This window comes from Monodelphis domestica, chromosome 7, assembly GCF_027887165.1.
Source record: "Monodelphis domestica isolate mMonDom1 chromosome 7, mMonDom1.pri, whole genome shotgun sequence".
Lineage (NCBI taxonomy): Eukaryota > Metazoa > Chordata > Mammalia > Didelphimorphia > Didelphidae > Monodelphis > Monodelphis domestica.
Window position 1 is genome coordinate 201,084,121 of NC_077233.1, and position 24,374 is coordinate 201,108,494.

The window sequence follows — 24,374 nt, forward strand, 5'->3', positions numbered from 1 at the left end:
GCAACACCAATAAATTCATTTTTAATTTAAATTATTTTATTAACTTTAATAGCATAATATGTTAGAAATATTGTTGGAAAATAAGTCAGAAAACACAAAGTAGAATCAGTCTTTGCCACTTCTGACTTGGGCTCTCATGGTTTGGGGCTTCAATTTTCATATCAATCTTAATTCACTCACTCTTTAAAATTTAATATGGGTATGATAATTAAATATGGATACTTTGTAAACATTCATGTATACTTAAACAAAAACACTAGGTAGTTAACTATCACTTCACTTAAAATTCGGGAGGGGAGGATGCAAATTACAATATTTATGAGTTACAACCCATAAAGACTGAATCTAAAACAAGACTTCAACATTTTGGACATAACTAATTCTGAGTTTGTATTAATTCATGGACTCTAGCTAAAGTCTGCTTTTACATTGTAGTGGAAAAGTTATTATACCATATCATATGTTATATGGAACAAGCTGATCTTTAAATTCCCTTTAAGCTCTAAGACAACTTAAGTTTCTTAAGTTATTTTTTAAGAAAAAATATTTAATAAAGTTCAAGAAAAAAGAATGCTAACAAATTCTTTTAACATGTATTTTAAATGTGTTTTATTGGGTTATTTTTATAATAATAAGTGTAAAATATATGAAAATATACATATATGCAAGTATATACACACATTGATTTTTAAGACATAAATCATTTTTGTATGTGGTCAAGTTCTTTTTGCTAACTTACAGAAAAGCTAACATTTTCTAATGGACCATTCTCTTCATTATTAAACACAGAATATCAGTGCTACAAGTACAGGTGTGTTGGTAAACATTTAACAACAAATCCTCTGGAGAAATAAAGTATGCAAGATATAGTTTTAAAATATAATATGCATCATTAACATTTTCTTCATTACTTCCTTAAGTCTAGACAATCAACAACAACAAAAAAGAAATCAAATCCTGATTTGTTACACTTACCAATTTCTAAGGAATAAAATGCTCACACTAAAAATTGGACAATTGGCTTTTTGCAAGTCTCTACAAGCCAGCTACAGAACACCACTGGCAAGGATGTAGGAAATCATCTAATCTCAGCCCTTCATTTTACATATGAGGATACTAAGGCTTTGAGGGATCAAAGGCAGGTTACCTGACTAATAAACAGTAGAATTAAATGAATGTCAATCTCAATTTGAGGGGGAAGGGTCAAAAGGGTATCAATATGTATTTAATAATTTTGAACTTATTGGGGTTTTTATTTTCACTTTCATGGTGACATAATCCATTACAAAGACAAGGAGGAGAAATGTATGGGATGTGATAAGATATGGCATCATCATTTAAAACAACCAAGAATAATAAAGTTATTGAGCTCTGAATAAGGAACTATGATCTGTGGCACTTTCGACATTTCTCCCTCCTCTGTGAGGCATCAGTATTGTTGGAAACTGATTCTTGAAGTCAACATATCTACATTTAAATCTCATAATTACCACTTGTGTGCCCTCAGCAAGTCATTTATCCTAAGCCTCAGATTCTTCATCTTTAAAACTAAGTGTGCTCAACTAAATAATCTCTATTGTCCCTGCCAAGTAAATTTTTAAAAATGAAAAGTTGATTTAACTATACAATAGTTTTCAAACTGAGAATAAAAAAGAAAAGCAAACTCATTATATGAATGGAATAGCAGATGAGAAAACATACCTTATCTCCTTCTTCTACCTCACAGATTTTTTCTTCATTTGCAGGATTAAAGACTGGAAATTTTTTGCCACTCAATGAATTATGCCATTCGTTGTTTATAAATATCTTGAGAAATATAAAAGGAAATTAGTCACATATATATTTCAGTATACTTGGAAAAATTTTTTCACAATAATTAACCCTGCAATATCAATAAAGACCCTTATTTGTATTTCCACTCTAAAACCATAATTTGTAAAGGTCATATTGTGGATGAGATTGTCATTCAAGTAAAGGTTGGACTAGATGATTCATTACTACCCTTTTAACTCATAAGATTCTGTGATTCTACAAATAATCTCCTTCCCCCATGCCATTTTGGCTACTTTTGAGAAAATATGAACCAGAGTGTACAATATGAAAATGTCCTTGGGAATGACTATCTCCACAATGGTGAATTCAGGAAATTCATTCAATGGGATGTTTTCACCCCAAACAACCAATCCAAAGTAAAGAATTGGTTTTATAGACTTAATTGTCTCAATTTTCCACTTCAGTTTGTCTGCTTAACCATAGCATTAGTGATTTGTTATTATAAAATAATTCAGTACTTTAGAGAGATCTAGAAAAATAATGAAAACATGAAATTTGTTTGCAGGAGCATTAATAAAAATACTAGGTATCTCTTTAAAAAAAACCTTGAATGGTAAGGTATATAGAATTTGCTTTCAATTTATTACATATACTTTGAGACCAACTAAGCATGAATGCAAGCAAAGGAAATGAGGTTAAGGAATAATAAACTACTTAATAATGACTAAGAATTTAAAAAGAGAGAGATGAATTGAAATAAACATTGGACACCAGAAATATGAAATTCACTTTTCTATTTATATTCAAAAGGCTAAATGCTCATTTCTGACATGTTTTTAAAAGTAGTAATTTAAAACTCGTTTAGTCTTAGATTAGTGTTTCACTGAATATGATCCTAATTAAGCAATGATATATGTCTAAATCTTCTTTTAATGGAGTCAGGGTTTTGCTAGGTGGTTCAGTGGCTAGAGCACTGCAGCCTAAAGTCAAGAAGACCTGACTTTTAATTTGGACTCAGGCATTTACTAGGTTGTGTGGCCCTGGGGGAATTATTTAACTTCTGTTTGCTTAAATCCACTGGAGAAGGAAATGGTAAAGCACTTCAGTGTCTTTGCCAAGAAAATCCCATGGACAGCACAGTCCATGGGGTCATGAAGAGTTGGACAGGACTGAACAACAGCAATATTTAATGGACACTGAGGAGGAGAAGTCTATAGAGTGTCTGGTGTCAAGGAGACTCATCTTCCGGAGTTCAAATTTGGTTTTAGACACTTACTAGCTCTGTATCTCTGATCAAGTCATTTAGCCTGGTTTGCTTCAGTTTTCTCAGCTGTAAAATGAGCTGGAGAAAGAAACAGCAAACCACTCCAAAATCTTTGTCAAGAAAACTGAAAATGGGGTCGCAAAGAGTCAGACCTGGCTGAAAATGTTGGAAGAGGTTTTGGAGAAAGTTTAGAGAGAGTGCCAATCCTGGAGTTGGGGAGACTAAGCTTCCCGAGTTCAAATCTCTCTCTGGTTTGCCCAATTTTAATCATCTGTGAGATGAGGTGGATAAAGAAATGACTTCTACTACTTCAGTGTCTTTTCTAAGAAGACCCTAACTGGTGTCATGAAGTGTTGACACAACTGAAAACAACCGAACAACAAAGGTTTGTGAAGCCCTTAAGTTAAAAAACTTCCCTCCTGTGATCAATAAAATAAAATAATTTACACTTCTGGGAAAGTATATAAGAATTCTCCCTTCCCTCATTCACTTTCCTTTAAAAATTTTATATAGATATAGGATATAAACTTAGATTTAACATTCAAAGGGATTAAAAAAATATGCAGTAGTTGCTGAGGAGTTATTTCAATTATGATTTTATGGGATGTAAAATTTTTTTAAGGATTGAAGCAATTACATGCTGGATCTAAACCAAAACCTCAGTATCTCTGGACACCATTATTTCAAAATTCTTGTTAATTCAAACAAACTGTATAAAGTCTGCTTCTATTCTATGAAAAAAATGTTGTTTATTAATAATGCAAAGAAGCTAAATGAGTTAGCAAAAATGATTTAACTACTTACAAGAGCTAATTGCTATCAGAAATCCTTGAGTAGTTTAGAAATATCTTAGAAATCTTTAACATTATGATGCTTGATATTGAAATTATTTTCATTTACTCATTAAATAGAGGCAGAATAAAACAGGGCTAGAGTGGTGACCCAGAAGGCAGAAAGAATTGTTTCAAATCTCACCTTTTCCCTCTTTAGGCTTAGGGACCCTGAACAAGGATCTCTCCAATCTCTAGGCAACCTTTTTGAGAATATAGGTTGCCAGGAAAATGGTGACTTGCTTTGGTAGAGGAAATTTTCACATATAGGAATTTCCTAAAGCAATGAAATCACAGCTTTGAACCCTAGACTATTCATTAAAGTCACGTCCACAACTAAAATCTATGAGGCTACACTTGAAAAATAAAGTATCTGTTACCTTTATATTGTATAAACATAAACTGTTTTTAAGTGTTATACTTTTTATTCTAATTTGTCAATGTGACATCTCAAAGAGCTGTAATGGGTAAAAACATCCAGAGTTTATTTACCACTAGAACATCCTTCAAGAACCCAAGAACACCACAGTAACAGCAATAATGTATGATGAATTAACTATTATCAGCAGTGCGAGGATCTAGGACAACTCCAAGGAATTTATGACAAAAAAGCTATCCACCATCACAGAAGGAACTGAGAGAGTCTAAATGCAGACTGAAGCATCCCATTCTTCACTTTATTTCCTCCATGAATTTTTCTCTAGTGTAAGCAATATGTGTCTTGTTTCATAACATGATGAACGCAGAAACATGTATTATATGATAACACATGTACAACTTATATCACATTACCTACCACTTTGGGAAAGAGGAAAAAATGGAAGAGAAAGAATATGAATTGCAAAATATCAGAAAATGAGTTTTAAATGTAATATTGACATGTTAAAAATAATACAAGATCTTCCTCCATGCCATGATGACATATCAGAAGAACAGAACTTTAAAAAAGTTATAGCTTAGAATAGGGAATTGTGTTATAAAATCTGCAGACAACTTCCTTTGGGCAGGAACAAGACTTTTTCAATAGTTCTGCTAAGACAAAAGTTCAGCTCTTGTAGCATCTTAACAGTTATTTGCTAATACTTTATTTTCCCTTGGCTGTTTGCACATAGCGAGTGAAAATCATCTTAATGTTTACTCATAAGTTTTAATTTAATTTTATCTTTCATATAAAGGTTGTCCAGACTTTTCAGTAGATGACAAGTGGGACTAAATAATCCCACTTTCTTTTATCAGGTAAAATATTATAAGGTGAAGATTAAAGTGTCATAAAACTATAAAATCCATTTTCAATCTGAAGCAGTGGCATAAAGCTGAAACAAACCACAACTCTTACAAAATCGCTTTTCCTTGAACAAATTTAGGCAAAGAAGGTATCATACTCATAGAAATGAAACTATTTGTGATGTTTTATGATGCTATTATATACACTGCTGGTAATTAATCTGGGGAACAGGATGCATCTTGAACCATAAATATTTACAATAGCTATAAGCCTAGAATATATATCATTATGCTAACATTGTAGATTCTTTTCTATTTTCTTACTCTCCCTGTCAAGACCCTGAACTATCCCTCCTGCAAATTCTTTCTCCTATCCCAATAATATATATATTTTTTAAACCCTTACCTTCCATCTTGGAGTCAATACTGTGTATTGGTTCCAAGGCAGAAGAGTGGTAAGGGTTAGGCAATGGGGGTCAAGTGACTTGCCCAGGGTCACACAGCTAGGAAGTGGCTGAGGCCAGATTTGAACCTAGGACCTCCCATCTCTAGGCCTGGTTCTCAATCAACTGAGCTACCCAGCTGACCCCTTATCCCAATAATATTTTAAAAAACCACAAATACATATAGTTAAATAACACAAACAAAGGAAAGTTATTTTTGAGTTGTGGTCCTTTTTAACTTAAAATGGCAGGCTAAACTAGTATGTTAATAGCCAATAATGTGGTCTGTTAGAACCAGAAACACCGATGTAGAGAATTTTTGTTTTTTTCTGAGAACCAAAAACTTTTCCTAAGCCCTATTTTCATCTTATATATTTATCCTTAGAGTATATTTTTGAAAGAATTCTTCTATTTTCATTTCTTTTTCTGCTAAAATTGGCTAAATTTTGTTAATGGGCACATTCATAATAAACTAGTCTAATTCCTACAACTGTGGACTGGAGGACAAACTGGAGTAAATTGTATGTGGAAGCCCTTCTATAAGTAGACTTGGGGGCAGTAAAATGGACTCTTTGATAGAGGAAAAGCTTGTTTTCTTAGTCCTTTTTCTGATTCCACAGGCACATTGCAATGCCCTACAGCCCCAGAATCTGACTGACAAACATAAGAACAAGGCAAATGACCTTTCTGTCCAGGGAAAAGCAGCCAGTTTTATTGGTTCCTTGACCAGTCAGTATAACTTAGGTGTGATTTAATTTAACTTATAACAGGACATGTGACTTATGTCACAGGTTCCAGTGCACTAAAGCTTTACATATACAGCACCAAAAAAAAAAAATACATTAGTAATTATCTGGTCAATTAAGATTGCATGGAAATTTAAATGAGATAATTTAGGTTAATATATGGTTAAGGAGGTGATTTGGAAAGAATGTCCATGTTGAAGTGAAAAACTCCTTTAAGAACCATGGAAGAATTTTTTTTTTAGTCATAGATAATGGGGAAACAGGAGAATACTAAGGCAGGAAGAAGCTGAAAACTGAGTAAAAGAAATAGGGGTTGAAGAGCCAAATTGATTGTAAAAATAGAGCCCTGACAAGTAAAAGTTGTGAACATACGTTACACTTACAAAGGCTTTTGTAGCTATTTCAAGCATTTCCCTCTATGTGATCTTACTTTTTCCTCCTCATTATTATCTCATGATCAATTGGAGTAATTATTTTCCTTATTTTACAAATGGGGAGCCTGAGGTTTAGAGAGCCAAAGAAATAAATTTGCCAGAGGTTATCTGGCCCACTAATGGCACGTAGGTTCATGAGATGATGTACTTCAAGCTAGACTTACCTAACATAACTCACTCCTTTCAGAAGGAAACTGAGACTTATAAAGGTTAAATGATTTCACTAGGTTTTCACTGGTAGTAAATGATAGTGATAGATTTTTAATCCAGACTCTTCAACTTCAAATGCAGTGCTCTTCCCCTTGGAACCCTGCCTCCAGGACTTAAATTAAGTCTGCTTATGGTAACTAGAATCCTTTTCCCACTGCATCAGTCTAATCAGAGGCAGGACCAGGAATATATAGGCTGGAGGGAGAAGCAACCATTTAGTCAAGTCTGTCACCAGGAAAACATATCTGCAGTCAAAAAGGACCAAGATGGAATCCTGACTCCATTATTGATAGCTAGGGAATAGGGGCAAGTCTCTTACCCTTCACAAGCCTCAATGTTCTCATTTGGAAAAGGGACAAATAATAATACTGAAAGGACCTTGAATACAGAATGTTGTAGGCATCAAGTGAGATGGTACAGGTAACTTCCTTCTGCAAGCTTGAAAAGACTCTTTGAATGCCAGATATTATGAGAGTGCAATTCAAGATGAGGTGGAAGTGGCACTTAAAATACATTTTATAAATGCATATGTTTTTATATCAACAGATCTCATCTTCCAAAGGATGTTGCAAACTATTTTTTGCTTTTAGGTTGGATATATTAAAGTGAAGGCTCAAAGCCTCATGGAGAGGCTATCCAATTTCAGATGTAGGAAAATATGATTTCAAATACATCAAGCACAGATACATTGCCCCACGTAAGATGTTGCTTCTCAATGTTTATGTATGTATACACACATCACATACACATACAGAGAGGCAGATATAGATACCTATCATAGGATTACAAACTTAAAGCTGGAAGGGACCCTGAGGGGCCATCTACTCCAGTGCTCCCAACAGGATTACTGTGTGGGAAACATTTAGTAAATTATTAAGCGCTATATTTGAATGTGCTTTTGTTGCAAGCATGGTCCATTGTGATCATTCCTACTTTGCTGATTATTGATTTAGAGCAGCAAGGGACAGTAGAGGTCATCTAGTCTTATTTCTCTCATTTAACAAATGAGGAAACCAGGGAAGTCCAGTGATTTGCTAAAAATCACACAGTGACTAGGGGGAAGAACCAAACTTTAAACTCAGTTCCCTGAAATCTAAATCTTACTATTCTTCCTCTGCATGTTACTGAATGAAAATACAGAGAAATTTGTACAATTCACTGTAACTCAAAATGCTAAGACTCAAGCCCAAATGGACCTGGATTCAGAGTGCCTGGATTAAAAAATATTTCTCTTCTAACATTTATTGTGTTAGCTTGAACAAGTCACTCAACTGTTCTGGGTTCTACTTTCCTAATCTATAAAATGAGGGAGTTGTACCAGACGACTTCTAAATGTCTTCAACTACTGCCTCCAAAGAGCCTACCAGCTCTGTATCTTGTAACTGTAAGTTCATTGATCTTGCTGCTACAATTTACTACCTCTCATGGAGTCAAGGTCTACAACAAAAATCCAGAAAAGGAAGAATAGGGAGACTCAGAGAAGATGGGGAGGAAATAAAGGAGGAAACAAAAAGAACGAAAAAGGAGGAAATGGCTTGTTGATAAAATAATTAATATGAAGCAGAAATGAAAATAGCAAAAAAAAAAGAAGAAAGCATACTGACCATATGTGCTGATGAATATGATATTGTTTTTCTCTCGTATTAGACAGATTTATATAAAAGATTCCATGAATTAACTTCTGTTTAAAAAATCAGTTTTGATAATCATTCCCACCTTTTTTAACTCAACAGAGAAAAGAAGAGAGATACCAAAGAAATAATTTTGGGAAAGTCAGATAGCATCAGCCTCACACATTAAAACAAATAAATTGGTTTCTGTTTCTATAAGTCAAATGTAAAGAGAGAAAATAGGCAAACAATATATAGCCAATATATAATACAATATATAAACAATATATAAGTGTGTTTTCCTCTCTAACAAAATTGATGGCACTATGGCCCAAATACGTGCAAAGTCTTAGTTTATTAACTACTAAATTATACTCTATAGAATTTATGATATATTTAATGTAAACATTAAGAGAACACCATTCCAATTAAAGTGTAAAGTAAAGAGATTTTAATAGCACCAAAAATATATGTAAACAACATTCTGCACCTCCTCTACAAAGACATTCGACTTGAAGCTCTGAGACCTTTTAATACAAGGGAGTTAGTCAAAGATATGGAACTTTGTGTTTAATCAGATATTTGAGTTTCATGGGTTGTTTGTTTTTAGGAGTTTTTGTTTAATTGAAATGCATAATGACTTAAGCAATCTTATAACTTTTCTAAATAACTAAGACTGATCCCATAGTTCTTTATGATGTTTTTTTTTTTGTCCCATAAACAGTTCAATTGGCAACTGGATACATTATCTTCTTGAACTGTTCTAGGAGCTAGAGATATGTGTAAAAAGGAAATGTCACTCTGAATACATGCACAGTTTAATTTCCACAGTAGATGTATTCATGGGCAGTTGTATATAAGTTGATTTTGCAAATATGAAAGATTCTACACTGACTTAGAATTTTTTTAAATTTTGGATATACTTTGCTAATTTCTAATTGATCTTTAATTGAAAATGTTTTCTAATAATTCAATTTATTAAAAAAAGTATCTCAGCTTTATTCCTCTTTTCATCAGATAATGTTCTGTACATAGTCTCAATCTCATTAGGGAATCTGCTATTTAAAGGAAATTTCAAAATTTGTTAAAGCTAAGAATGGCTATTAAGTTGGATTCTTATATTACCTATATGTTTGTGTTGTAAGTGTGTATATATATATATATTTTTTATAGGTCAGAGTTTCTTGAAGTGAAACACACATTTGTCATAAAAAATAGCCTCTGAAATGACAAGTCACTATATGCCGTGGATTAGCGTAGAGAGCATAAGAATTTTAAGTAAGTAATGGAATATAGAGTCATGTAATGTGGGTAAGGATAACAGTATTTGGTAGTGCTAGAAAATTGTGCTGCCCCTTAACTATGTTTTGAATCAACTCATAATTAACATACTGCTAACTACCAGAAAGGAATTCTATATAATCATAAGGAGTAGCTAGCTAAGCCACTCCTCTGGTTTGTGCTTTGGTCCTGATCCCTTCTCTGGATAGTGACATTACCTGTAAACAGAAGAAAAATGGTGTTGAACCCACTGAGGAATCAAGCACTCTACTTCAAGTAGAGGTCACTAAGTGAAGACTGGATAAGCATTCATTGGGGACATGGAAAAAATCTCCTCAGATATGGTTTGGACAAGATAATTTCTGAGTTTCTTCTCTTAAACTAGGATTCTTTAACCCTATTTTCTCAGTGCCTTTATTTTAGTTAGCTGTTGCTAGATGATAGGATAAACCCATTCACACTAAGGCACATGTGATAGATACTTGCTTTACTTTTGCATTTTGAAATAAGATGCTAGATAACACAAAGGAATGACGCCATGATCTCAGAATTTTGGGCAGCATAGCCAGGCTGTGAAACATTCTTTTTTGGGGGGCAATACGTCATTCCTAGTGCTCTGTCTCCTCAGTGACTCTCTCCTCAGTTTATAGATAAATCTCATAAAGACAGAGAGTAAAATGAACTTTTAAATAGAAGGCTAGATATAGATATTGAAATGGGAATCTTAATGTAACAATAAATTTAAAAACTAAAAAGGAAAATAGCATTTGTATAGCGAAAAGAGAAGGAAAGAAAAGAAAGAGAAAGGGAGGAAAAAAGAAAGAAATGGGCTTTGTTCAGAGGGAAAAGATCACATCTGGACTTCAAAAGAATTTTCTTTTTCCCCTTAAAGCCTGAAACTTGTGGCAATGTAAATTGTTTTTCGTCAGAATATAGTAAAGTTCCAATGGCTCAGGAGTTTAAAAAATGTTGAAAATATTTCAAATTCTTCCCTTCCCAATCACCTATCTTCTCAGGACAAACTATAGGTCTCTCTCTACTCTGTCCCTTCTACTCCTGGGTAGGTAACAACACTTTTGTGGGTTCAGAAGTAGCTGAGCAACAGTTGGAATGCCAAGAGGATCTCCAGATATTTAAGACTCCAAGTGATGAATGTATTACTGTGTTACGATAACTGGCAATTCTTTGGTAAGCTGTATAGAGTTTGGGCAAAATTGAACAGTATCAGATACAAAGGTACATTTAGATGTTTGATGAGGAATCAAATTATTGATAGGTACATCTTTCTCTCCTGAAGGGCTGATGTGAAGTACCCAGCCAATCAAGTATTCTCTTTCTTAAGAAACACTAGTAGTATAAAATTGTATGGAACTGGATACAATTTCAATTTTTCTTTTAATATATCCTGGTCTATAGATTACATAAGCATAGATGAAAGGACTGTTTTTAAATAACTTGAAAATATTCAAATTAATAACCTCTCTGCTGCCAGGCCCCTTCACCCGAAAGGTTAAAATTATGAATATCATAATAATCTTGGTATATTCACTCCTCCAGGACATGAGGGTGGCTACTAAATAAAAACAGGAAATCATCAGAGGCTTTAAAGATCTAATCACCTTTTCAAAGTGTCTCTAAAGTCAATTTGATTCCCAAAGGCAATTAAAAACCACTGTGTGTGTGTGTGTATATATATATTTGTCTGTCTATCTATCTATCCTTATTTCAAATAAGTAAATTATCTCCTTTTATGCCCCAGTCTGCTGCAAAATCAGAGATTTAAATGATAAAACTTTAATATTTCCTCTAGTACTAAAATTATGACTAAGATTTTAATAATTTGTTCTAAAACTTACTCTATACACCCATCCTTTGGGGGGTTATCTGTTTAAGCTGTCTCTTTTTTCCTAAAGAAAAGAAAAATCATCAAATGCTGTTGGACAGTTTTTGACATCGTAAGGTTGTCCACAAACCTATAACTTCATAACTTAAGCTGTCAACCTGATCCTACAGAATATGGCTGTTCAAAACTACGCAAGATAGAATCATAAGGGAGGAAAACTGGGGAGAGAGGATAAAAAATGCATAAGTAGAAAGCCATGAGAGACAGAAAAGATAATATAAATAAGATGATTCCTTTATTTTAAAGAAATTTTTTAAATTCGTGTATTTGTTTGATATCACCTATATCTCTAAATGAATTTATCAGTTCTTTCACTTTCAGAAAATCATTCCTTATATCAAAAAATTAAATAGGGATGAGAAGGGAATAGTTCAGCCAAACTAAACCCCAAAATTGAAAAGGTCTGACAATATCTTCAAATTTCGATATAGCCACCTCTGCAAAGAAGGGGGATGCCAAAAATATCCTCTTAAAAAGGATTATGGGGGAAAGACTAACAGGAGTAATTAAAAGTGATTTTAAAATTAAAACCCTAAATATTGTGTGCATGTGTGTGTGTGTGTGTGTGTGTGTGTGTGTGTGTGTGTGTGTGTGTGTGTGTGTTCGTGTAGACCTGGAGAGACAGACACAGAGAAACAAACCAAAAGACCCAAAGAGAAAGAGACTTAACAGACAGAGGCAGTGCCCCACAGAGAGAAACAGACATACTGAAAAATCCAGAGACAGAGAAAAGTGGAGTGAAGAGAGTGCCTAGTTTTATGTCAATTCCTTTTATAAATGTGGTCTGAAATCCAACAAGTACTATCAAATCAATTTTGGAAGCACTTTTAAAATTCCCTAACCCCTCTCTGATCCACAAACAGAATCTTAGATCCTCTCAGAGCTCAATAGAGTTAAATGATGAGGAAAAATCAGAGTACATGCAAGGAAAAAATAAAGTATACAAGACATCAATACTACCTTTGTTAAAAAAAACTAATTTTCAATTAAATGCATGTTAAGTTACTGCACTATCATGTTTGCAACTGATTGTTTTTTTAACTCTAATATATTACTTAATGATAGCATAAACATGATTGTAAAAGCTGCAATGAAATAATAAGCAAGAGATTTAGGTTAAGTTCTTTCAAAGTCATAAGGTGCTTGTAGAACAACTGCATGATTGACTAATTTCTCAGCTGGGAGACAGGTAAATGACCATCCTTTTATTTCTGGCTTAATCTTCAAATACTTTAGTTGTTTGTCATTACTTTAGGTTTGGAATAGATCTTTGGTGGGGCAACTATACAAGAGGATGCAAAGTGTCAGGCGGTTTTAAAAGTTCACTCACTCATTCAGATTTAATTACATACATAACTGCAGTCCTTCCAAGTGTGAAAAGGCTTTGGCTAGTAAACCAAATAATAAAATACTACTTTTAGGGAAGTAAATTTATACAGAACACCTCTGACTGAGAAAAACAACTCATTAATTTCTTATAGTACTATTTCCCATACATTCCATAAACAGCATCATACAATACTTGTAGTCGGATTCACGTGCCTCTGAAGTATTGACTTTATTTCACTTTTCCAAAAAATGTTCAAGTGAAACATGGATTTTTAATCCATTGCCCTGAAAACAATAGGCACATACTAAAGGTTTGTTAAATTGAGTTGAATTCCAACTCTAAAGCTTGCCTGTTTTTGTGGAAACAATAAAAGTCAGTATTTTTGTTTGTGAGTTTTTGTTTGTCTTATTAGATTCGAACCTTTATTAGACTTTACAAAGCTTGCCAGTTGGGATGGCTTATTCATCTATGTAACCACACTAAGCTCACCCAAAACCCCAAACAAAACATTAATGAAATTCCTCGCACAAAAGGGATGTTCAAAAACTAGTGTTAAATGTGGTTTTCATATTTTTAAAAACTTAGTGAGAAGAAAACATTTAACACTGAAAATTTCCGTGAAGTACATGTTAAAGGAGAAAAAAAAAATATGAACTCTGCAGAGCAAAAAAGTAACAAAAGCAGCAGAAATGTATGAAAAACAAAAACAAAAAATTCTTAGGAACCACAAATAACCCCTTCCCCCCAATTAGGGCAGATAAGTTTTATACTTATTAATTGGCATTTGGGATACATGATTTTACTAAAGCGTATAGTTATAGAAGTGACATCAGACATCAATCTAGTATGTTGATCACAGTTCAACCGAGGACCATACATTGGCAGAAAAGGAAAATGAGGCTGAAGGATCAAATGAGATAATATATGCCAAATGCTTTGCAAATCATAAGGCACTATATAAATATTAGCTTTTATTGTCAGTCATTTGACTTTGCACAGCTACTTATGGTAGATCACTGTGGTTTAATCACCCTAAATCAAACCAACTAATATCTGGAACATTATGTTTAAAGATATATAATATTCAGGTACCCTCTTTGGGGGGAGGGGATATCGCTAATGAATGATAACCTTGTAATGGAGGGAGGGAAAACTGGTGGGAATTTTGCAGTTATTTCAGTTTTTCATGTCTTTCCTGGGTGCACTGTCATTAAGAACTTGTTGTAGAATTATTTGTAATAAAATTGTCATTTTTCTTTTGCTTTTTCCCAGTAAAGTGTTTCTGAAAGGAATGCTTTGATGAATTTGACAGCTCTTGGTCATTCACAATTTATACTGCTAACAAACACTTTCCCATACTGACACTTTGCAAAGAAGGGGGGAAAATCACTCAGCTGACTGAGGCTATCTCTTGTACAGTGTTCATGAAAACAGAAACATCCCGAAACTTTCAAATGCCCCAACTGTCCAGGGCTGCAAATAATGAGCCCTTTCCCTCTCCTCTCCCAGTTATGCTTTGTAATTAGAATTGTCAGTTACTCTTTAGTTTCAGCAAGCAAGATGGCCATGTATAAATGTGTAACATGACTGGTCTTCTTTTCTACTCGGCCTTTCGATTTACTTCAAAAACAAAAAACCCCAACACACTGCAGTTTTAAAGTTAGGACAGTGGAGAGGGTCTTCGGAAGCTCTTTGGAGCTTCTAAACTTGAGCTTGCACATCTGTACACACAACACAGAAATCAGTTTAAAATTAACAATGCAGGAGTCTTTTACCAGTCATTCAGTAGGAATGCTTGAGACCTGGTCTGGCTCTCTGAGCCTCCCCAAATCAACTAGTTAGCCACTGTGTATCTGTTCCAATAGCAGTAAACTTGTCTAGTGAGATAAATGGATTTCTTTCCATCTGAAAAAGTATGCCAGTGATACCAATCCATTTTTTCCCTTAACTGGCTTTTATTCAATTTTTAGCTAAGTAGCCCAGTCAAGTTATACTATATCCAACACTGTATCTTAAAGATAATAAAACACTCAGTATGCATGCCATGTTATGCCAACTTTCTTGTAGTTTCTCTCTTAAAAGTACTTACTGAATCATTATTTTACCTAGTCTAAATAATTCCCGCTCCCTCCCCACATGTGGGTCTCTGTAGTACAATTTACTAATAAACTTACTAAGTAATATGTACCAGCCCCTATACGAAGATTTGACCACAGACCACTTTAAACATCAGAATCCAAGGAATAATTTTAGTATGAGGTTATTTGTCCTATTTAATATCCCTTGTTTTGCAAGATTCATCTAGAGCCTCCTTATGCATGAGTTTCTTAGAAAAAATCTTCTAATAAGTCATTTTTTAAATTAAACTTTTTACTCTGTAAGTCTTACATTTCACCTACTCAAGGCAAGATAACAGATGTGGTTGTCTAAACCTACTAACCTTAGTATATTGAATTTTCCATTCCTTGAGTGGGGCAGGTATGGTCCCCTCTCCCAGCTTGGCTGCAGTTTGCTCCTCCTCTGGGATCTTCTGCCCCTCATTTGTAGCCATTTCTGACCTGGTCCCTGAAACACAGGTGAAGAGAAGTACCACACAAGCTCAGCGATTTTGTCCAGATTGAGCACTTAGCTTTATTTGTTCCTTTTTTATCTGAATGGGCTGAGGATTATTTGCATACTGGCATGTGATTGGATGAACCAACTCAGAGCAAAAAAAGAAAATGACACTACTTATTTGTAACACCTAAGGTAGGAAGGCTCTGATTTTAAACTTAAATCCTAGGAAACCATTTCTCTCCAGGGCTGAAGCTGGAGTAGGAGACAGTTTACTATTTGCAGATGAATTTATTTACAGAGCTAAAACCTGTGACAAGAATATGCAGCTGCTTCAACCACTGAGGCTGGTCTATTCCCACACCCCCCCCCCCCTTTTCTTTTATGTTACTCTACAACTTTTATTTCTCTGACAGGCTTGAGCAAAAGGAACAAGACAGAAATCTTTTAGTGCTCTCATTTGTGGGAGATGGAAGAAAGGAGAAAGATTCATGTTCCTTTTTCAGTTAAAAGGTTGCTTCATAACCCACAGTTATATAGTACTTTACAAAAGTACTATATGCAAAGCATCCTCTCTGTTACTTCATCTATATCTCACAACAACTCTTTGAGGTAAGTGTTATTATTGTCCACCTCAGCAGATAAGGAAACTGAGGTTCAGTGACTTGCCCTAGGTAGTGTCACTAGGAAGTGTCTGAGGCAGAATTGTAATCCAAGGGCATCCTGACTCCTTCTGTATTTATCTATTAATTATAAGACATTACCTCAGTTTAGCTAGTTTCTTGGAATGAGAGGGTGAAATAGGGCAACTTTCCATTCTTTCCAACCCATATAATTCTAACTAAGCATTTTAGAGGTAGATAAGAATGCTGCTGCCATGGCTCCAAATGACAATAGCTCCACAGTAATAATGGTGACAGTGTGGTATAGTTTAAAGACTGTGAAGGATGTCTGCATTCAAATCCAAGTTCCAACATGACCAACTGGGTGATGTTTGGGCAAGTCACTTCCCTAGCCCAGGACTCAGTTTCCTCATCTGTAAAATGGGAATGGGAATGTTTTAATTTACTGTCTCACATGATTGTTGGGAAGAAAGTTCATTATAGAATATAAAAATATGAGTTATTACTATTAATCAACTCAATAAGATGACTTAATGGTAGGTATGAAGTTCAATTTCTTCCTCATCGAACCCTTATTCTGCTTTCCTTAGCTGATGTTTAACTCTTCAGTTCCTTTCACAAGAACAACAACAAAAATGATTTGCCCTACTTTTGTTTTGGAAAAATCAGCTTTTCTTATGCTCACAAAATGTGTTTTTGATTAAATATACAATCACACAACAGCTGTTACTTAATTTGGCTAGATCCATGCCCTGGCAGCTGTGTTTTCTTGTGGTCCCTTGCTTGCTCACCACTTGGCAGTTGTCTAGGCTTCCAAATACCAATTGGCTTGATGCTGAGGGGGTTAAAGCTATGGGTCTTAAGTTAAATGCCCTCTAGCACACTTGGCTCCCAGCCTCATTTCTCACATTGTCTTCCTCTATCATGTTTTACTGAGATAAGCAAGTCACTTTACATTATCTTGTGCCTTGTCCTTTGCAAATCCACTACTGTAAACTATAAACTGCATTGTGAATCCTTGAAAATAAATTAGTACATTTCCCAATAGAGAAGTGGTCAAAAAATAAGAACAAACAATTCTCAAAAGAGTAATTGCAAACTACTAACAACCCTATGAAAGAATGCTCAAAAACATTAATAATGAGCAATGCAAATCATAACAAACCTCAGGTTTCACCTCATACTTAGCAAATTGGCAAAGCTGACAAAGGAGGAGGATAGTGTTGGAGGAGTTGGGGAAAGCCAGGCATGCTAATACATTGTTGGTAAGGCTAATTAGTCCAATACTTCTGGAAATGAATTTGGAACAATGAAAAGAGAGTGATTAAAAAACCCATGCCCTTTGACTCAGGGATTCCACTGGTAGGCTTATGCTGCACGGATATAAAGGCTCCATATTTACCAAAATATTTGCAGTGGTCCTTCTATAGTCATAAAGAACTGGAAACAAGTAAATGCCCATCAAATACAGAATGACTGAACAAATTGTGCTATGTCAATGGAATGGAATATTACTGTGTTATAAAGAGAAATTCAGCAATATGGAGAAGCATGAAAAAAGCATTAACTGATGCAAAGTGAACTAAGCAGAACTTGGAAAACAATATATACATTGATTACACTTATGAAAAAGGAAAGAATTTCCAGAGAATAAAAACAGAATTCTTCAAATTACAAAGAAAAGACAAAAAGAAATATGAGAGAATCCTACCCTTTTCCCTTTGAAGACATAATTGGGGTGGGGAGGCATTAATAAATATGGACCAATGATAAACCACTGAGTTATTAAACCAGATTTTTAGATTTTTCCAGTGTTTTTTTCCCCTCTATCCCCCCCTCCCATTTTTTGTTTTTAAGGTATGGCTTTCTGAGAAAGAGATGATATAGAGAGGAAAATTTAAATGATAAAAAAACAAAATAGATCTTTAAAAAAGAAAATAAATTAGTAAGACTACTTGGAAATAATTTCCATTATCTGTTTTCTTTTCATTACCTTCTATTCTTCTTGTCTTTGCTATTGAATTTCATTCAACAAATACTGATTAAGAGCATCTATTTGCACACTATGAGCAAGGTACATGTAGTTCATCAAGTATTTCAGATCAAAGAAATTTGTGATCTCAAGGTGAGAAAAATACTTTGAGAATAAGTTTTTTTTACCTTTGCCTTTTTAAATCGAATTCCTAATGCAATGCCTTGCACATAATAGACATTTAATGAGTGTTTGTTAGATTGAATTTGGAAACAGAATAAATGGGTTTAAATCCTGAACCCAGATCCACTACTTAATAGTTATGTGGCTTTGGACAATTCTCATTTTTCTGAGCTTCATTTTTCTTATCTTTAAAGGGAAGAAATTGTACTAGAACCTCTTAAAGGTGGCACTTTGGCTCTTAAACCTATAATTTGACACACTAACACTGAACAACTTCCATCATCTATTTTCCACATTCCTTTTCCCAAGACCCAACACCTTACTAAATGAATGTGTGTTGAATCCAAAATAGCCCACTGGCCATATGATAGATCTTTTATTCAATAAATCTCAGCCTTTGAAGAGAACATAGAAACCATCTAGTTTCAATTCAAATTAAATTCAGGAGATATTGATTAAATGTTATGTGTAAGGAAAAAAGGAAGGAAGGAAGGAAGAAAGGAAGAAAGGAAGGAAGGAAGAGGAAGAGAAAGAGAAAGATATAGGAAAAGAAGAAAGAAATGAAGGAGAAAGAAGGAAAAATAGAGAAAAAGAAAACTTTCTGCAAAGATCATATATTATGCTTTATTTTACTTGGAGAGTACACCATGTACAAAGAAGTTATACAAAGTAACTTTAAAACTTCAAAACAACATTAATAAGTAGAAAAGGGAAAGGAATCAGAAAAGAAAAAAAAGTTTCCTTTAGAAGGTGGTACAACTATACTTTGAAAGGAGTCAATAATTCTTTAGTGCAAAGACATGGAAGTTGAAAATAAGATACCATGTAACTATCAGGCCAGTTTGACTAGAACAGAGGGCGTGTAGGAGAAGTGCTTAAAATAATACTGCAAAAGGTTGTTGGGAGCCATACTATAAAGGACTTTAGACCAATTCCTATTTATTTTCACTGATTTCATGTTATATACCCTGCAACAATTGTTTCTCAATTTCTTTGGACAAGTGTGCAACTCCTTTCATGTCTGTCTTGATGATCTGGATATGACTTTATCTCTTGTTTTACTCATTGCCAATTTGGCTTCCATCTCCTTTAGTATACAGAATTTTATCTAAGACCCAAATTACCCTAACTGCCAAATCCAATGAGTATTTCTTCAGCTCTAATTCTCCTTGATATTTATCCACTATTTGAGAACATTGACCATATCTTCTAGATATTCTCCCCCTTGGGTTTCTCCTATGTCTGACCATTCCTTCACTGTGTGACAGTGTGTATGTGTGTGTGTGTGTGTGTGTTTAATCAGTGATTGAGTCCAGTGGACTTTTAAAATATTAATATTATTAAATATTAATATTATAAAATATTAAAAAATAAATACTTTTAAAATATTATATTAACCTTCAGAACTTACTACATACCATTCTTCTTTTGAGATCAAGACACCTGATTTATACTTTTTCAGGTCTTGTTTATACCAGGATCAAGGCATCCTATTCAAATCTGTTTCTATGCCTTTCATCTACTACCATAGAGACCATTTGTTTTCTAAATATTCTTAGGATCTTTAGCACCTAGGTTCATTTTCCTTCATTCCCTATGTATGTATCTTCCTCTTTGGGGACCTCAGCATTTATGGTTATGATTTTTCCAGTAACTCATCCATCTATTTATTCTACTTCTTCAAATCAGTTATTTCCTTCAACACTGTATATCAGCTACATACAAACATGTTAAAAAAGAAAACCTATTTCCTGAAATTGCATTACATCTAAGATAGAAAACTTTAAAAATATATTTTCTTATCACAATATCCCATTCTCTTTCTTGCATTCTTTCCTCCATACTAAATCAATTCATCCCCTTTTTAAGTACCTTGCTCCTCTCTGCCCTACTCCTTTTATTTTGTTTAATACTCAGACTGGATCACGTTCATCATTTTAACATTAGCCACTATCCAGCAATTCCATGCTTTCTCACACCTATTCAGCCTATGAAACTGAATCCCCAGGTTACTTCTACCATATACCTATAGCTTATGTTGCTAGAGAAAGTCACTGAGTTGAGCTGACTTTTTATCTGATAAAAATTCATACCAGAATCTCAACTAGGTCTTTGCTCAACAGTATGACTTTACCCTTATTAACAACTCATATCATTCCTTAGAGCATATTTCAAATCTGTTCTCTTATCACCAATACCCTACTTCCAAAATATTTAGCAGATGGTGTAGGTTCTTACTTCACCCAGAAAATTTGGGAAATTTATGTAATCTCTTTCAGGTCCCCTCTTTTATTCCTCATAGATTTTGAGTATCTTCACTTTATCTGTCTTCAATGCATCCTTCCTTTTCCTAGACTCTCTGCAACTTTTTTTAAAAATATTTTTTCCAGATTACATATCAATGGAATTTCTTAATATTTGTTTTCTGATATTTTGCAATTCACATTCTCTTGCTCCCTTTCATCTCTCCCCCAATGACAAGTAATATGATATAGGCTGTACATATATTATTGGAAAATACTTATTTTCATGTCCATCCTGTGAAAGAAGACATACAATACTTAAATTGGGCAAAAATTCATGGAGAAAATAAAGAATGGTATGTTTCAGTTTGCATTCAGCCTCTATCTGTTCCTTCTGTGGTGGTGGAGATTCCTTTTTTGACATGAGTTTCTTGGAGTTATCCTTGATCCTTGCCTTGTTGATAATAGTTATCATTCATAGTTGAGCATTATACATTATTATATTTACTATGTAGACTGTTCTCTTGGTTTTGTTAACTTCACTATGTATCACTTCATATGTCTTTCCAGGTTGTTTTATGATCATCTTTTTATCATTTCTTATTTCACATAATATTCCATTACAATCATATACCACAATTATTTAGGCATTCCCCTGTTGACGGGTATCCTTTCAATATCTAGTTCTTTGCTAACAAAAAAAGAACTGCTATAAATATTTTTGTATGATGTACCTTTAACCTGTCTGGGATACAGACCTACTAGTAGTATTACTGGGTCAAAAAGTAGGCACAATTTTATGGCCCTTTGGGGATGGTTCTAGATTGCTCTCCAGAATAGTTGTATCAATTTGCAGTTCCCCTAGCAGTGTATTAATGTCCTGATTTTTCCATATTCTGTCTAGCATTTATTGTTTTTTATTTTTTTGTCAGGTTAGCTGGTTTGATGGATGCAAGTTGGTACCTCAGAGTTGTTTTAATTTGCATTTCTCTAATCAATAGTGATTTGGAGCATTTTTCCATATGACTAAAGATAGTTTAAATTTATTTATCAGAGAATTGCCTATTAATTTTCTTTGATCATTTGCCAATTGGAAAATACTTTGTATTCTTTTGCATTTGACTCACTTCTCTATATATTTGAGAAATGAAGCCCATTTTAGAGAGATTTACTAAAAAGATTTTCTCCCCTGGATATTTGCCTTTTAATCTTGGTTGCATTGCTTTTGTTTCTGCAAAAACTATTTAATTTAATGTAGTCAAATTTGGCTATTTTACATCTCCTAATGCTCTCTTTATCATGTTTTGACCTAAATTCTTCCCTTATAAAAGCTGTAACTTTTAATATTATTGATCTCTCCATCCTACTGGATGCTTTTTCATCCTTTGGCTTCAGAAAGACTATCTTCTCTTATTTCTCTTCCTACCTCTTTTTGTTGTTCTCTATTACAAACTCTTTGGTCTCTTTCTCTGATGCCTTCCTTAGGATACTGGTATAGTGAACATCCCTTCTATCAAGTACTTAAAATATTTTTTCATTGCTGACACCTTCCCATTAGTAAATAAATATACTCCATCTTTCCTTAATCCTGATCATGTCTACTGATCATCCTTTTAGCCCATATAGTCAAATCCTCTGGCTTCTCCAGTCCCTATTAAACATTTTATGAAAGTTGTATACAACCTGTTGATGCTTTCCCTTCAATACTACCCATGTTTTGTCCAACTTCTTGCAACCAAGCTTCAATCTCAAATATTCTATTGAACCTGTCTTGTTACAGATTACCAGTGCTCATCCTTTTTGATTTTTTTAGTTTTTTTTCCTACAATTAACCACACCATTCTGCTAATCTTTTTGACTTTAGAGAGACCTATTTTCATGGTCCTTCTACCCTTTTCCTTATGTCTCATTCAGTAGTTCTTTATTTTCTTTCTGACACCTTAATGAGGGCTTTCCTCAAAAATCTTAGTAGTCTTTATTTTCTCTACCTCCATTTCCTGGTAAATCTCATTCATCCCCACTATTTCAAATATCAATTAAATGCAGTTGACTTTTAAGAATATATCATTACTCCTGACCTCTCTTTGGTATATAATATATAAATCCACACTCACATCTCCAATTACTTATAAGTTCCACTTCTGGGTATGTCCCACTGACTCCCCCAAATCAATATACCCTCAAATGAAATCATTATATTGCCCAGTCAGCCTGCTCCTCCTTAGTTCTAACATTGATGTTTCTGTTTCTGGTAATACCATCTGACCACTCCCACAGACTCTTTACAAACTTAGGGTTGCTTTCCCTTCTCTCTTGTATCTCATTTCTAATAAGTCAGCACCTCTATTGCTTCTTGTCTTTCCCCATTGCCTTTGCCTTAATTCAGACACTTATAATTCTCATTGCCACTTGCTTGAGTGATTAAATAGAAAGTTCAAGAAAAAAAACATGTTGTGATACTGAGAATTTGTTAAGAAGAGTTTTGAATGAAAGTCAAAAGGCCTCTAAGGCTTCTCTAGCAAGCAGAGCAGGTTATGTTTTATATATAATTGAGGGCAGCTGTGGTGAAGTTAAACCGTTTTCTTACCTTTGTCTTTCAATTCCTTTTCTGTTTGAGGAAGTAGAGATGAAGGGAAATTTACCTCAGGATGGAGGTATGATAAATACTAAAAAACTCGAATGAGATTCTAACCATAAGTTGGTGACAGTTGAATAGAAATAGCTAGGGAATCCAGTAAAAACAACACAGTTTAAAAAGAGAGCAGTTCAGAGTTTAGTGCAGTTCAGAGGTCAAATGAAGAAAAGCAGTTAACAGAAGAATTCTAAGAGTTCAAGGGGGTAGAACTGATGTAAGCATAATCTTCTGCATGTTCTAATGTAGCCTGACTTGGGAACAGAAAGGTTCATAGCTACTGGCTGAGAAACCTGAGAGAACTAAATCAAATTCCATAGCTATTGGTTGGAAATACTTATTGGTGATAACTATAGCCCTTAACTGAGTCAGCTTTTAAATGAGTTTCATAGTTATTGCCTGAGAATATTGATTGAGAGCTATTTAGATTCTCTGTAGTGAGAAGCTAATTAACTATAACCAGCATTTCACATCCTGCTTGGGTTCCATAATGCTCTGTCTCTATTTGGGCATAAATTCTTCCCTTATCCATAATTATGACAGGTAAATTATTCTATGCTTCCTAATTTGCTTAGATTACCCTTTATATCTGAATCATGTAACTATTTTGACTTTATCTTGATATACAGTGTGTGGGATGTTGATATATACCTAGATTCTGCCAAACTGCTTTTCCAGTTTTCCCAGCATTTTTTGTCAAATTTTGATTTTTTGTTCCCAAATCTTGGATGTTTGTTTTTGTGAAATCCTGGTTTTCTATGAATATTTACTACTATGTATTTTGTAACTAATCTATTTTACTAAGGAACCACTCTATTTCTTAGCCAATATCACATTGTTTTAATAATTATTACTTAGGAATACAATTTGAGTTCTGATACTTTTAACACTCCCCCCTTCACATTTCTTTTTATTGATTCCTTTTATTCTCCCAGAATATTTTTATGGGTTTTTTTCTAGCTCTCTGTTTTTTTTTTTTTTTTTGTAATTTGATTGACAAAGCACTGAATAAATTATCTTAGATAGACTGGTGATTTCTATATCAATGGATTGGCCTACTCATAAGCAATTAATGTTTTTCTCCAATTATTTATATCCTACTTTATTTGAAAAGTGTTTT

General features: G+C 34.0%; 1 protein-coding gene across 1 annotated transcript in view; it reads right to left on the reverse strand.

Annotated features, from left to right (window-relative positions):
• The window catches only part of ALDH1A1 (aldehyde dehydrogenase 1 family, member A1), a 69,237-nt gene extending 45,889 nt beyond the window's left edge, over window positions 1-23,348 (reverse strand). The window contains exons 1-3 of the mRNA XM_001373091.5: window positions 23,210-23,348; window positions 15,489-15,613; window positions 1,702-1,806 (exon numbers count right to left, since the gene is read on the reverse strand). Of these exons, the coding sequence (XP_001373128.2) occupies window positions 1,702-1,806; window positions 15,489-15,599 (216 nt within the window). The 5' untranslated portion in view covers window positions 15,600-15,613; window positions 23,210-23,348. The remainder of the gene's footprint in view (window positions 1-1,701; window positions 1,807-15,488; window positions 15,614-23,209) is intronic.
• Between the last annotated feature and the right edge of the window lie 1,026 nt (window positions 23,349-24,374).